This window comes from Globicephala melas, chromosome 15 (genome assembly GCF_963455315.2).
Source record: "Globicephala melas chromosome 15, mGloMel1.2, whole genome shotgun sequence".
Taxonomy (NCBI): Eukaryota; Metazoa; Chordata; class Mammalia; order Artiodactyla; family Delphinidae; genus Globicephala; species Globicephala melas.
This window is the reverse complement of record NC_083328.1, coordinates 65,493,628-65,507,140: the sequence shown is the minus strand read 5'-3', so window position 1 is coordinate 65,507,140 and position 13,513 is coordinate 65,493,628. Positions and strand designations below refer to the sequence as shown.

Below are 13,513 nucleotides of genomic sequence, written 5' to 3'. Positions count from 1 at the left end.
GAGGACACAACTTCAGTCTGGATATCCGGAGAAGAAAACTAATTACCTTCTGCCGCTCTGAATGGCCAACTTTCGGGGTTGGCTGGCCCACCGAGGGTACCTTTTGTCTTCCTATAATCCTAAAAGTTAAATCTAGAGTTTTCTTGCCAGGAAAAGAAGGCCATCCGGACCAGATCCCCTACATCCTGGTATGGCAGGACCTGGTAGAAAACCCTCCTCCCTGGATGACCCCCTTTTTGTCATCAGGGTCATGTAAGAACCTTGCGGCCCGACCAACTAAACCTCCCAAGCCTCAGACCCGAACTGCACCCATACTCTCTGACAGCCAAGACCTCCTTCTCCTAGACCCCCCCCATATCAATCTCCTCCTGTGGCCCCACAACCAGTCCCCCTTCCTGCTCCTGGCTCTGCTCCTCTCCCCTTGGTAGAACCTCCTGCGGCCCCTCCCGGAGGGCCACCCAGGCCAGAACCGGAGGACCGAGAGGCAGAGGCACTACCGGTCCCCCTGCCCAATGAAAATAATTCCCAGGGGCCGGCTGGGCGTACTCGCGGACGCACTCAGCGCGACCCAGGGTTCCGCCATCCTGATTCCACCATAGCCCTACCCCTGCGAGAAATAGGTCCTCCCGATGAGACAGGGAACCCCCGACTCCAGTATTGGCCATTCTCTACCAGTGACCTATATAATTGGAAAACCCAGAATGCCCGTTTTTCTGATAATCCTAAAGACTTGATAGCTCTTCTAGATAGCGTTATGTTCACTCATCAGCCCACCTGGGATGACTGCCAACAGCTCCTCCGGATCCTATTCACTACGGAAGAACGGGAGCGAATCCAGCTGGAGGCGAGAAAACTGGTTCCTGGAGATGATGGTCAACCCACCGCTAACCCTGACCTCATCAATGCAGCTTTTCCCTTAACTCGCCCCCCGCAGGATGAATGGGACTATAACACCGGAGAAGGTAGGGGACGACTGCTCATTTATCGCCAGACTCTAATGGCGGGTCTCCGGGCTGCCGCGCGCAAGCCCACTAATTTGGCCAAGGTATATTCAATCGTACAAGGTAAAACAGAAAGTCCCTCCTCTTATTTAGAAAGATTAATGGAAGCCTTTAGGCAGTATACCCCTATGGATCCAGAGGCCCCCGAAAATCAGGCCGCCATTGTAATGTCCTTCGTTAACCAGGCAGCCCCTGATATTAAAAAGAAACTCCAGAAGTTAGAAGATCTGGAGGGCAAACAGATACAGGACTTACTCCGTATCGCCCAGCGCGTCTTTAATAACCGGGACGCCCCAGAGGATAAACAACTTAAAGCCACTGAGAAAATGACTAAAGTCTTGGCGGCCATTGTTCAGAAAGATCAAGAGGGCCCCCCAGCCACTCGACCTCCCAGGTGACCATTGGACAGAGATCAATGTGCCTATTGCAAGGAAAAGGGCCACTGGGCTCGGGAATGCCCCAAGAAAAGGCAGCCGCGCCCCAACCAGGGGCAATGGCAACCGAACGCCACCCCAGTCCTGTTTACGCATGATACAAAGTAGGGGGGACGGGGTTCGGAGCCCCTCCCCGAACCCAGGGTAACCCTACGAGTGGAGGGGAAACCAGTCCAATTCCTGGTGGATACAGGGGCACAGCATTCGGTCTTGGTTAAGCCCCACGGGAAAATTTCTAACAAATCCTCCTGGGTCCAGGGAGCTACGGGAGTCAAACGTTACCTATGGACCACTCAGAGAACTGTGGACTTGGGCACGGGAAGGGTAACCCATACCTTTCTGGTCATTCCCGATAGCCCTTGCCCCTTACTGGGGAGGGACTTACTCACTAAAATGGGAGCACAAATTCATTTTCGGCCAGAGGGGCCAATCGTAACAGACCCTCACGACCAACCCATATCTGTGCTCACCCTGAACTTGGAAGATGAGTACCGACTTCACCAGGAACCACCCTCCCAAAATCAATATATAGAGTCATGGCTTCAGCAGTTCCCCGAAGCATGGGCAGAAACAGGGGGGGTGGGACTAGCCAAACACCGCCCAGCCCTATTCATAGAGATCAAACCGGGGGCAGATCCTGCACGTGTCCGACAGTATCCCATGCCCCTAGAGGCCAAGACTGGTATCACTCCTCATATTCGCCGGCTTCTTGACCTGGGGATACTGCGTCCCTGCCAGTCGGCCTGGAATACACCCCTGCTGCCAGTCCGCAAACCTAACAGTAAAGACTACCGCCCAGTGCAGGACCTGAGGGAAGTCAACAGACGGGTCATAGACATCCATCCTACTGTGCCCAATCCATATACTCTTTTGAGCGCCCTTAGTCCAGAAAAACAATGGTATACTGTGCTGGACCTCAAAGATGCCTTTTTTAGTTTACCCTTGGCGCCCAAAAGTCAAGAACTCTTTGCCTTCGAATGGTCAGATCCCGAGAGAGGTATAAACGGACAACTCACCTGGACCAGACTTCCCCAAGGATTCAAAAACTCGCCTACCTTGTTTGATGAGGCCCTACACGAGGATCTCAGTGAGTACCGGAGACAAAACCCCAATGTAACCCTCCTGCAGTATGTTGATGATCTCTTAATAGCTGCTGAGACCGCTGAAGCCTGCCTGCAGGGAACCAGAAACCTCCTACGGACTCTCGGCACCCTGGGATACCGAGCCTCTGCCAAGAAAGCACAGATCTGCAGGCCTGAGGTAACTTACCTGGGATACCTATTGAAAGGGGGGCAACGATGGCTCACAGATGCACGGAAGGAAACCGTCCTCCGCATCCCCAGACCCACCACGCCTCGACAGGTGAGGGAATTTTTGGGGTCGGCTGGGTTCTGCCGTTTATGGATACCCAAATTTGCTGAAATGGCCAAACCGCTATACCTAGCCACCAAAGAGCAGACGCCCTTTGAATGGACAGAAGAGGCTGAGCAGTCATTTCAGCAGATTAAAACTGCCTTGCTATCCGCACCCGCCCTGGGTCTCCCTGATGTCTCCAAGCCCTTCCACCTCTTTGTAGATGAAAGCAAAGGCATAGCTAAGGCCGTGTTGACCCAGCCCCTCGGTCCTTGGCCCAGACCTGTTGCTTACCTATCAAAAAAATTGGACCCAGTGGCTGCCGGCTGGCCTCCTTGCCTCCGGATGATCGCCGCCACGGCCCTAATGGTAAAGGATGCTGACAAACTAACTATGGGGCAGGAGTTACATGTCACCACCCCCCACGCCATCGACGGGGTTCTCAAACAGCCTCCCGACCGATGGATGAGCAATGCTCGATTAGTCCACTACCAGGGTCTACTGTTAAATCCCCTCAGAATCAGCTACACTCCGCCGCGGGCATTAAACCCTGCCTCCCTATTACCTGACCCAGATTTGGACTCCCCACTCCATGACTGTGCAGAGGTACTGGCCCAGATCCATGGGGTTCGGGAAGACCTACGTGACCAGCCCCTACCGGATGCACAAGTCACATGGTTCACTGACGGCAGCAGCTTTGTCCAGCAAGGTCAGAGGTATGCGGGGGCAGCAGTAACATCAGAAACTGAGGTGATATGGGCAGAGACTCTCCCCCCAGGGACCTCAGCCCAAAAAGCTGAATTAATTGCCCTGACCCAAGCTCTCAAGATGAGCAAAGGCCAAAAAGCTACCATATACACAGACAGCCGGTATGCTTTCGCTACCGCACATATACATGGGGCAATATACCGAGAGCGGGGACTACTCACAGCAGAGGGCAAAGACATCAAGAACAAAGAGGAAATCCTGGCTTTGCTAGCAGCCATATGGGAACCCAAAAAGCTAGCCATTGTACACTGCCCGGGGCATCAAAAACCCACGAATCCAGTCACCCGAGGCAACAATTTGGCAGACCAGACGGCTCGAAAGGCGGCACACACTCCAATACCATTACTTCCCCTGCAACTGCCGGATCCAGGCCCCCGGGAACTACCACCCCAACCCGACTACTCGGAGGATGACATCAGATGGATGAGCAAGCTTCCTCTAACCCAGGTTAGAGACGGATGGTGGCGGGACGCTAAGAACAATATCCTCCTTCCTGAGAGACTAGGAACCCTGGTCCTTGAACGGATCCACCGTAGCACCCACTTGGGCGCCCGACGGCTACAGGATCTCATCAGGCAGACTGGACTTAAAATTAAAAATGTCTCCGAGAAGACTGAACGACTGGTTGCTGACTGTGCAGTCTGCCAACTCCATAATGCCAGCACCCACCCGCCAACCACTGGCATCCGGGAGAGAGGAAACCAGCCTGGAGCCTACTGGGAAGTGGACTTCACGGAGGTAAAGCCTGGCAAATATGGGTATAAATATTTACTGGTGTTTATAGATACCTTTTCAGGTTGGACTGAGGCATTCCCAACCAAGAATGAGACTGCACGAATAGTAGCTAAGAAGCTACTAGAAGAGATCCTGCCCAGGTATGGCTTTCCAGTTATGATAGGGTCCGACAACGGGCCAGCCTTCGTTTCTAAGGTAAGTCAGGATCTGGCTTCCATACTTGGGGCTAATTGGAAATTACATTGTGCATACCGCCCCCAGAGTTCAGGACAGGTAGAAAGGATGAATAGAACTCTAAAAGAGACCTTGACTAAATTGACCATGGAGACTGGCGCTAACTGGGTAGTCCTACTCCCCTACGCTCTGTTTAGGGTGCGAAATTCCCCCTATAAGCTAGGATTTACTCCCTACGAAATAATGCATGGTAGGCCTCCTCCTATCATCCCTAACCTAAAGACTAACCTTATCCAATTGGACCCAGAAAATAATCTCCTGTCTTCCCTCCAAGCCTTACAGCGGATACACGAGACAATCTGGCCCAAACTAAAAGAGCTATATGCAACAGGACCCCCACCTACTCCACACCAGCTCCGGCCAGGTGACTGGGTCCTTGTCAAACACCATCGACAAGAGACCCTAGAACCCAGGTGGAAAGGACCTTACCAGATCATCCTGACAACGCCGACAGCCATCAAGGTGGACAGCATAGCTGCCTGGATCCATCACACACACGTCAAGCCGGTGGACCCATTTTCTGACCTCATCAAGTCCACTAAAGCTGACGTCACCTGGACTGTTGACCGGAGTAAGAACAATCCCCTCAAACTGACTTTGCGCCGTACCCTCCCCCATGATGACCAAGGTACTGTTGATAGCCCTAATGATAGTCCTAACCCTCAACCCTCGGGCCACGAGGGGAGGATTCGGCCCTCCCCCCAATAAGAATACTTTAATACAACTACTATATGGTGCACCGTGCGAGTGCAGGGGAGGTACTATGGAGACTCCTGTTGTTCCCCGAGGGTATACTCATATGCAGGACTGCGGGGGCATAACTGCGTATCTTGTTCAGGAATATAGGGTTACCGGGGCCTCTCAAAACTGGCAATGCTACCATAAGCCTAAGCCACTCCCCCCTCGAGCCACTTGCCCCTGTTCCACCTTCCAGGAATCAATGCATAGCATGTGCTATTCCTCTTACCAGCAATGTATAGGGGCCAATAACAAGACTTATTTCACAGCCATACTACAGAATAATAAAAGCCCCACCATTAGTGATGATAATAAATACCTTCAGGCTGGATGCACTGGCACCCCCGGGACCCCGGTATGCTGGAATACCAGGGCCCCCACACATATGTCAGACGGTGGGGGGCCCCAGGACGCAGTGCGCCAGATAGAAACCCGAAGACAAATAGAAGAGGCCTATCGGCATCTGTACCCACAGCTCAGCTACCACCCCCTAATTCTCCCTAAGGTCGATCCCTCTGAATTGGACTCCCAGACCATGTATGTAGTCAATATATCCCCGTGAACTCCTCCCTCTGTAGTCCTAATACCACTGTCTTTGTCTGTGGAAGTAACCTAGCATACACCTATTTACCCCCGAATTGGACAGGGGTCTGCACCCTGGCCACCCTTCTCCCCAATGTAGACCTGATCTCGGGAGACACCCCATTGCCCATTCCCAGCTTTGACCTCTGGGCAGGGAGAACCAAACGAGCCATTACAGTCCTATCCCTCCTGGTAGGATTAGGAATTACAGGAGCTGTGGCCACAGGGAGTACGGGTCTTGGGGTCTCCCTTCACTCCTATAGTCAGCTGTCTAGGCAATTAATAGAAGATGTAGAAACTCTCTCTGGGACCATTCAGGACTTACAGGACCAATTAGATTCGCTGGCCGAGGTGGTCCTACAGAATAGGAGGGGCTTAGACTTGCTGACAGCTGAACAGGGTGGGATATGCCTCGCCCTAAAAGAAAAATGTTGTTTCTATGCAAATAAATCAGGCATTGTAAGAAACAAGATCCACCAGCTCCAGGAAGACCTAGCTCGCCGCCGGCAAGAATTAGCGGATAATCCCCTTTGGTCAGGATTTCATGGGATGCTCCCCTTCCTCCTCCCCATCCTGGGCCCTCTACTATGCCTCCTTCTCCTCCTCACTATAGGTCCCTGTATACTCAGTAAAGTCATGAATTTTGTTCGCGAAAGAATAAATACAGTCCAGCTAATGATATTAAGAACACAATATCAGCCCTGCGAGGCCTCAGAAATTGAAGAAACGGAGCCTTGAGGACCCAAGATTGGCTCCTCTGGTTCATGAGAAAGGGGGGAATGAGGGGGCTATGTTCTAGTTTGGTGAGAATAGGACTGAGTTGACGCCCTGCATTCAATTTGTGCTTTTCCTGGAATTTCTTTTCTGTTCTTTCCGGAGGGGAAGGGCCGAAAAAGGACCATTCCAGGGCGCGGCGCTGGGCTTGCCACATTTGGGAGCGCCGCCTGAAGTTGGGCGCACAGCCTCCCGACGCCCTGCCGTTGGGCTGGTGGAGGCCGCAGCACTGCTAGGGTTGTATCAGTCCTCCTGTTTGCACTATTTCTTTTTGCGACCATGGCCCCGCCTTAAGTATTTCTAATTAAGAAACAAAACCTCAGGAAACCGAAACTTAACCAGCCGCTCTCGCTTCTGTAATTACGCCTGCTGACCCCCCCCCCCCGCAACCGTCCAACCAATCAGACGGCGACTAGTGTCTCTGTTTGAAAGTCAACCAATTGGCGACTAGTGTCTCTGTTTGAAAGTCAACCAATTGGCGACTAGTGTCTCTGTTTAAAAGTCAACCAATCGGCGACTAGTGTCTCTGTTTAAAAGTCAACCAATCGGCGACTATGTTTGTACCGGTCTATAAAAGAGCTGTACTAAACTCCGCCAGGACCTCTTAGCGTCACCGGCAACGAGTGCGCGGAGGTCCAGGTTCGAACCTGCAATAAATGACCCTTGCCGTTTGGCTTTGACTCTCGACTCTGGTGGTCTTGTGGAGGGGCCTCGCGACCTTGGGCATTTCACTGGCCACCTTGCCTTTCTCATCTCACATCACTACTCTCTTACAGTGTTTCCCGGAATCAATCTCCCAAATCAACTACTCGCACCCAAATCTTTATCTCTGTTGGCTAGTGGGGAACCCAGCTAAGACAAGTAACGTGCCCAAGTGGCCCAGGGGTTGGGTGACGAGGCCAGAACCCGAGCCAGGTTTGCCTGGCCGGGAAGGCTGCACCACCCCAAGGGAGAGAGTCCGCTCTGTGTCCCCTGCCGTACCCAGCGCCGCCTGGGGCCAAGCGGGTCAGCCAAGTCCAGCCAACAACCAGAGCTCCTTACCATACTCCAAGCCCTTGTCGGTGATCCTGGCGACCAGGCCAGGGTTGGCACCCAGGGCCCCCGGGGTGGATGTGAGCAGTATTCCCAGCAGGAGGGAGGACAGAGCCCCAGCCGAGGTCCCCATCCTGGGCTCCCAGAGGGCTGGGCCAGGTCTGTCGCAGCCTCAGGCTGGGCCCAGCTCCCTTAAGTAACTGAGGCCTGAGCCCTGGGGCAGCTCCTGAGTGGGGCGGGTTCCTGGAATCAGGAAGGGGAGGCCTAGTGACTGGAACCTGCTTGCAACACTGTTGGGGTCATGGGTCATACTTAAAAGCCTGTTGTCGCCGCCCCGGGTGAGAGGATGGGTTGGCCTGGGCCCAGGTGACACTGTTTGTGCCCTCTTCCCACAAAAACACCCCACGTTCATTTCCAGGAAGGCCCGGTTTTATAGAGGCTCAGAGGGGCCAGGTCACCGGCTCAAGCTCACACACCCGGCAGGTGGCAGAGCTGGGAGTCCAAGCCAGCTGAGTTATATACTCACCTGTTTATGTGAAAAAGAAATCTCCGCCCCACACCCCTGCTTCCCATCCCCTATGGGAAAACAGGCTTCTCAAGCCTTGCTAGTGGTAAATCTTCTGGAAGGCAACTTGGCAAATCCTTAAACACCTGCATGCCCAGTGACCCAGTAATTCTACTGCTGGAACTTGACTCTAAGTACATAATTAAGTCAGTGTGGAAATATGTCACAGCAGTAGGATGCCCTTTGCTGCTCCGTGTGACATCGGCAAGGTCAGAGTGGGACCCTAAGGCGTTCAACAAAAGCGCACTGGGTATACTAACTCTCATACATTTAAAGTGAGACTGTAGAAATAAATGTATTTCTTGATACTTCAGAAAGATGCTTATGAGGGGCCCATTGCCAATGGCATCATAGGGTGAGGTTCTATTTCTTTGTTCTATTCTCACGTTTGCCAATCTGGAAAATTCTTAGCAAGGAGTTACGAGGGATTGTTTCTGGTTGGATGGGCAGGATTATGAGTGTTTTGAAAAACTTTTTGTTTGCTGGTATTTCAATTTTTATTTTCTTGGGATATATTGTATTTTCAGTAAGTAGAGAAAATAAAATTTTATTTTGGGAAACAAAATTTATAGTAGGGATTGTGCTTAATTTGTAGGGATCTCTAGCCTCCCAAGAACTCCCTATATTCGTGAGTTTTGTTTTGCCCCCACCTCCAGGAAGCCTTCCCCGATCACCTCAATATTTCCCTGGATTAGAGGAAGGTCCTCCTCTGAGATCCCAGAAACCTTTGTACTTTCTCCATCATAGCATTAAACCACTCTCTGCTTTTCTGTAATTGTGGTACTTTAAAAATATGCCCACAAATTCTTTGATACTCTTTCCATCAAAAGGTGGGGTCTCTGTGTCTTCATCTTGAAATTGGGTGGGTCTTTGGACTGCCTCAATACACTGACTGTGGCAGGAGGGACAGGGTTTCTTCCCAGTGGGTCATAAAAGGCACTGGATTTGGGGTTGGGATCAGAACTTCCCACGCTGAGCACAGGGAAGCCCACACTGGGGCCTCTCTGCTCCTCTGTGTCCGTTTGTTTCTGTCCATCAGGCTGAGGTTCTGGGCTCCTGTGTCCCACCCCCCAATCCCCCTGCAAGAGGCCTGAGTGCTCCTGAGGGCAGGGCTGAGCCTTGTGAATCCTGTGATCCTTCCAGCTCCGGGTGGGAACTGGCAGGAAAGCAGCATTTATTGAGCGCCTACGATGTGCGGGCCACCATGCTGGTTATGCCACACAGCCCCTCTCGGCCCTGCAGCAGCCCATTACGGTGAGTGTTGAAGTTTCGTTTTGAGCTGAAAAAACTGAGGCTCAGAGGGGTGAAGTGATTAAGCCATAGTCACCCAGCAGGGGTTTGAACCCGGATCAGTGGAATGCCATTGCAAAGCGATGGTCAGAGAAGGCTTCTCTGAGGTGACATGCTGAGCTGGGACCCTAAGGATGAGGACGATGTGACCTTTGGAAGAGCCATTCCAGGCCAGCAAAGAACAAGGACAAAAGCCTGGCAGCAATGTGCCTGGGGGCATCTGCTCCCTGGACTCTGACTGTGGAGGTAGGGAGGGGCGCTGGGCTGGGAGCCGGGAAACCAAGGTTCGGATCTGGCTTCTGCCTGGCCATGGGGCCCTCGGCAAGCCTTGTCTCCTTCTGTGCCCAAGTTTCCCTCTGTAAAATGAGGGGGACAGAGCAGGTGACTCCCATGGGCCCTTCTAGCTTGGAGACGAGGGAGGACATTCTAGAGAATGAGGACCTCATGGGGACACAGATGGCACTCTTCCTCTGGCAGAGGTCTGAGAACGTCCAGGCTGGGGGCTGTTTGCAGGGCCGGGAGTTCCCATAGCAGTGAGCTTTGGACCTTAGAACTCCCCGGCTGGCCAGCGTGCCCCACGGGCCCAGGCCCGGCCTCCACCGCCACAGGTGCCCACCCCCAGGTCAAGGTCCCTGCTGGTGACCCAGGACCCAGCAGAGGCCCCTGGGAGCAGCATGAATCCAACACTGGTCAGAACCCCTGGACTTTTCTCCTACCAGTCTGTCCATCCACCTCCACGAAAGCCAAAGCCGCTGTCACTCCCCCACCATCAAGTCCTACAGCAGAGAAAACGCTCTCCCTTTTAACAGGAACGGTGTTTAGTGTGTTCTGATTACAAAAGTCTCGAAAAGAATTTGGAAAACCCAGAATTTGGAAACCACAGTGCCTGGAATACTGAGCAGCACATGGTAGATAATTGAGTGAATGAACGTAAACGGGAAAAGTGAAAGCTTAAGGGCATGGATGCTGGGACCAGGTGGCCTGGCTTTGAATCCTGGCTCACCCACCGGGTGACCTTGGGCACGCTGACTCACTTTTCTCATCTGTAGCTGGGCTCAGACAAAGGCCAGCACGGCAGGAGGTCGGAGGTTAGGAAGACAGCAGGGTCAGGCCCTTCTCCCTGCTTCCTCCTTGCTTTGGATTTTAAGTCTGGCCACGGTTGCATCACTCTTGACACTCCTCTCACCCTTGGCTCCAGCCTCCCCATCTCCCCCCAAGGCTGGGACTCCCCTACTGCTTTCTTTGCTGCTTCAAGCCTAGGGAGGCTAGTTCCTGGGGGCCTCCCATCCTTCACAGGTTTCCTTAAGCCTGTCCCCCAGCTCTGTAAATAGCCCCTTCATTCGAATCCCGAGAACCATCTGAACTGGATTCTGATTTCCTGCCTAGACCCTGATGGACACAGTTGGTACACTGAGTATTTCTTCTGTTATTGACCTTTTGTAGCAAATGCCTTCCTCTCGTGGAGAGCTCTGAGTTCTTTTCCAAAGTCTGAACAGGTCTTGTGCGGGAACAGTAGCCTGTGAGACAGAACTAAAAGTACAGAGCAACCCTCACTCTGCCACCAAGGATGTCTCTGGGGGCCAGCTTCCATGGGGAGGTGAGATCCTCTTGGGTCTTGTAGGTCACACGTGGTTTTGCAGAGGAGAGAGCCGAGAGCGTCCAAGAGAAGGAAGCAGAGTGTGTCGAAACACAGAGCCAGAACACGTGACGCACTGGCAGCAAGGAAGCCTGGGTCCCTGTCTAGGCTCTGCTCCTGATGTGCTGTGTGACACAGGGTAAACCATGCCCCTCTCTGATCCTCACTTTGCCTCCAAATGCAGATGAAGGTGTTGGACTAGGACAGTGTTCCTCGGATCCCAGGGATCTCATTTATTTATTTTATTTTAAAATTTATTTTCATTGACATATAATTGACAGGTAAGTTTAAGCTGTACAACGTGTTGACTTGATGTATTTATATATTGTAGTATGATCACCACTGTAGCGTTAGCTGACACCTCTATCACAGCACACAATTATCATTTCTTTTTTGTGGTGGGAATAAGTAAGATCTAGTTTCTTAGCAACTTTGAAGTTTATGATACAGTATTGTTGTCTGTAATCACGATGCTGTGCATTAGACCTACAGGACTTATTTATCTACTAGTTCCAAGTTTGGACCCTTAAATATCATCTCCCCAGTTCCCCCCTGCCCCAGGCTCCCAGTAATCACCATTCTACTCTCATTTTTACGAGCTCAGCTCTTTTAGACTCCACCTATAAATGATATCATACAATATTTATCTTTTTTTTTGCTTAGCATAATGCCCTCAAGGGCCATGTCGTTGCAAATGACAGGATTCCCTCCTTTTTCATGGCTGAATAATAGTCCATTGCGTATAGATATACAAATTCCAGATGTGGAGATAAGGGAATGCTTGTAGACTGTTGCTGGGAATGTAAATTGGTACAGCCACTAGGGAAAGAGTATGGAAGTCCCTCAAAAGATTAAAAATAGAACTGCTGTATGATCCAGCAATTCCGCTTCTGGATATATATGCAAAGGAAATGAAAACAGGATGTTGAAGAGATATCCGCACCCCAGTGTTTATTGCAGCATTATTCACAGTAGCCAAGACATGGAAACAACCCAAGAGTCCGTCAACGGATGAATGGATAAGGAAGTTGTGGTATGTATATATACACCAGGGATCTTGTTAAATACAAATTCTGATTCATCACGTTCCTTTGGTAGCTGAGACTCTGCTTGTCTCACAAGCTCCAGGTGGTGGCAATCCTGGACTGTACTTTGAGAACAATGGACTAAGTGGGCCTCAAGTTCCCTCCAAGCTCAGTGATTTTCTACCTCTGTTCACTCTTATTTTCGGCACAGTTTTCTATGATGGTGCCTGCACTCCTGAGCACATTGGCTCTAGTTGAAGAGAAGGATGTCGTGAAGACCTGCCTTTTTGGAGCTCTGTAGGTACTTTGGAGTTTGATGTCTATGGCTGCCCCCTCTCTCAACCCAGTCACCTGCAGATCTGTGATGTGTGTGCATGAACACACACACACACACACACACACACACACATGCATGAGCCCTGAGGCATGTGGATTTACAGAAAAAAAAAATAGTACTGTCAGTGCCGATCCAATGTGGTTTGAGATTGTGTCACCTACTTGGGATGCCAGGAGATGTCACCTGCTGAAGCAGGGCTGGCCATGAGGACACACAGCCTCTCACCCCGGGGAAACTCTAAGGAACTTGAAAACCCTCCCATGTCTCCCTCCACCCCTTCTCCGCCTCTGCAATTGGCAGCATCTAAAATTGGAGCCATAGCCTCATTTCAACAGGTCTTAATAGCTTTCGGGACCCTAAGGAGCTTCTGTTAAAATGAAAATGTCTCAGCAAGAAAAGATTCTTTAATAGTTGCCAGAGTTCACTTTATTGGATTCCTTTCCTGGAAGTCCAGAGGGCCCTTGCTTTTACAGAAGGGGAGGCTGAGACCGAGGTGGGGAAGACCAGCCACACGGTGAATCCATCACTGAACCCAGATTTCTAGCCAGGCAGTGGTTCTGTTTCTTGGGGTCAGGCCCATCCTGGCAGGCAGCCCTGGATCATACTTTGAAAATCATGACAAAGTGGTTTTGGATTCAAATCCCAGATCATTTAAAAACTAAATATTTATTGAGTGTCACCTGTACGGCAGGCATTGGGAAGAGAACTGTGGCAAGCCAGATATAGTCCTTACAGTAGAGTGAGGATTAGTGAGTTTTTGATTTGATTCTCATAACCACGCTTTGAGATGGGTATTATTATGATCCTAATTTTACAGATGAGAAGATTGAAGGCCAGAGGCTTAATTGCTCAAGGTCACACAGCTGGTAAACAGCAGAGCAGGGATTTGAATCCACGGTGTCTGGGACCACAGCTTCTGCTTTTAACCACCATGGCATGAGCTCATCAATGGTACCACTCATTCCTCACAACACCCTCACGCCACAGGGGAGGGCAAGGTTCTACCTCT

The 13,513-nt window shown here is 51.3% G+C and overlaps 1 protein-coding gene across 1 annotated transcript in view; it reads right to left on the bottom strand.

The window, feature by feature from the left end:
- LBP (lipopolysaccharide binding protein) overlaps positions 1-7,784 on the bottom strand; it is a 36,676-nt gene extending 28,892 nt beyond the window's left edge. The window contains exon 1 of the mRNA XM_030830613.2: positions 7,661-7,784. Within this exon, the coding sequence (XP_030686473.1) occupies positions 7,661-7,784 (124 nt within the window). The remainder of the gene's footprint in view (positions 1-7,660) is intronic.
- Between the last annotated feature and the right edge of the window lie 5,729 nt (positions 7,785-13,513).